At 46.9% G+C, this 309-nt stretch overlaps 1 protein-coding gene across 1 annotated transcript in view; it reads left to right on the top strand.

Annotated features, from left to right (window-relative positions):
* The window catches only part of LOC119585055 (uncharacterized protein DDB_G0290685-like), a 7,370-nt gene that overhangs the window by 798 nt on the left and 6,263 nt on the right, over positions 1-309 (top strand). The window contains exon 2 of the mRNA XM_037933673.1: positions 110-261. Coding sequence (XP_037789601.1) covers positions 110-261 — 152 coding nt within the window. The remainder of the gene's footprint in view (positions 1-109; positions 262-309) is intronic.

The following is a 309-nucleotide window of genomic DNA, read 5'->3' as shown; positions in this document are numbered from 1 at the left end:
TGATTCTCTTCCTAAAAAACAAACAACGAGAGAGCACCTCACCCTTTCACAAGCAGATTCAACCTCTCCTCCTTTCACAAGCAGATTCCTCTCTCTCTCCCCTTTTAAGAACTGGACAACGTCTACGGTGACCTGTCTGGGGACGTCAACACCGCCTTCCAGATGATGATCAAGACGGAGACGTGGATCAGAGACATCGATATGCGGTTTAGATTAGGTCAGCCTTTCAACCATATTGAGGCCGACGGGTCAGATTCTCAGGTCAGTGCTTGGATTTATGCTTTGCTGTTCGTTTTGTTGTCGTTTATG

Source organism: Penaeus monodon, chromosome 19, assembly GCF_015228065.2.
Source record: "Penaeus monodon isolate SGIC_2016 chromosome 19, NSTDA_Pmon_1, whole genome shotgun sequence".
Classification (NCBI taxonomy): Eukaryota; Metazoa; Arthropoda; class Malacostraca; order Decapoda; family Penaeidae; genus Penaeus; species Penaeus monodon.
Note: the sequence above shows the minus strand (reverse complement) of the source record. Positions and strands in the feature narration are given on the sequence as shown.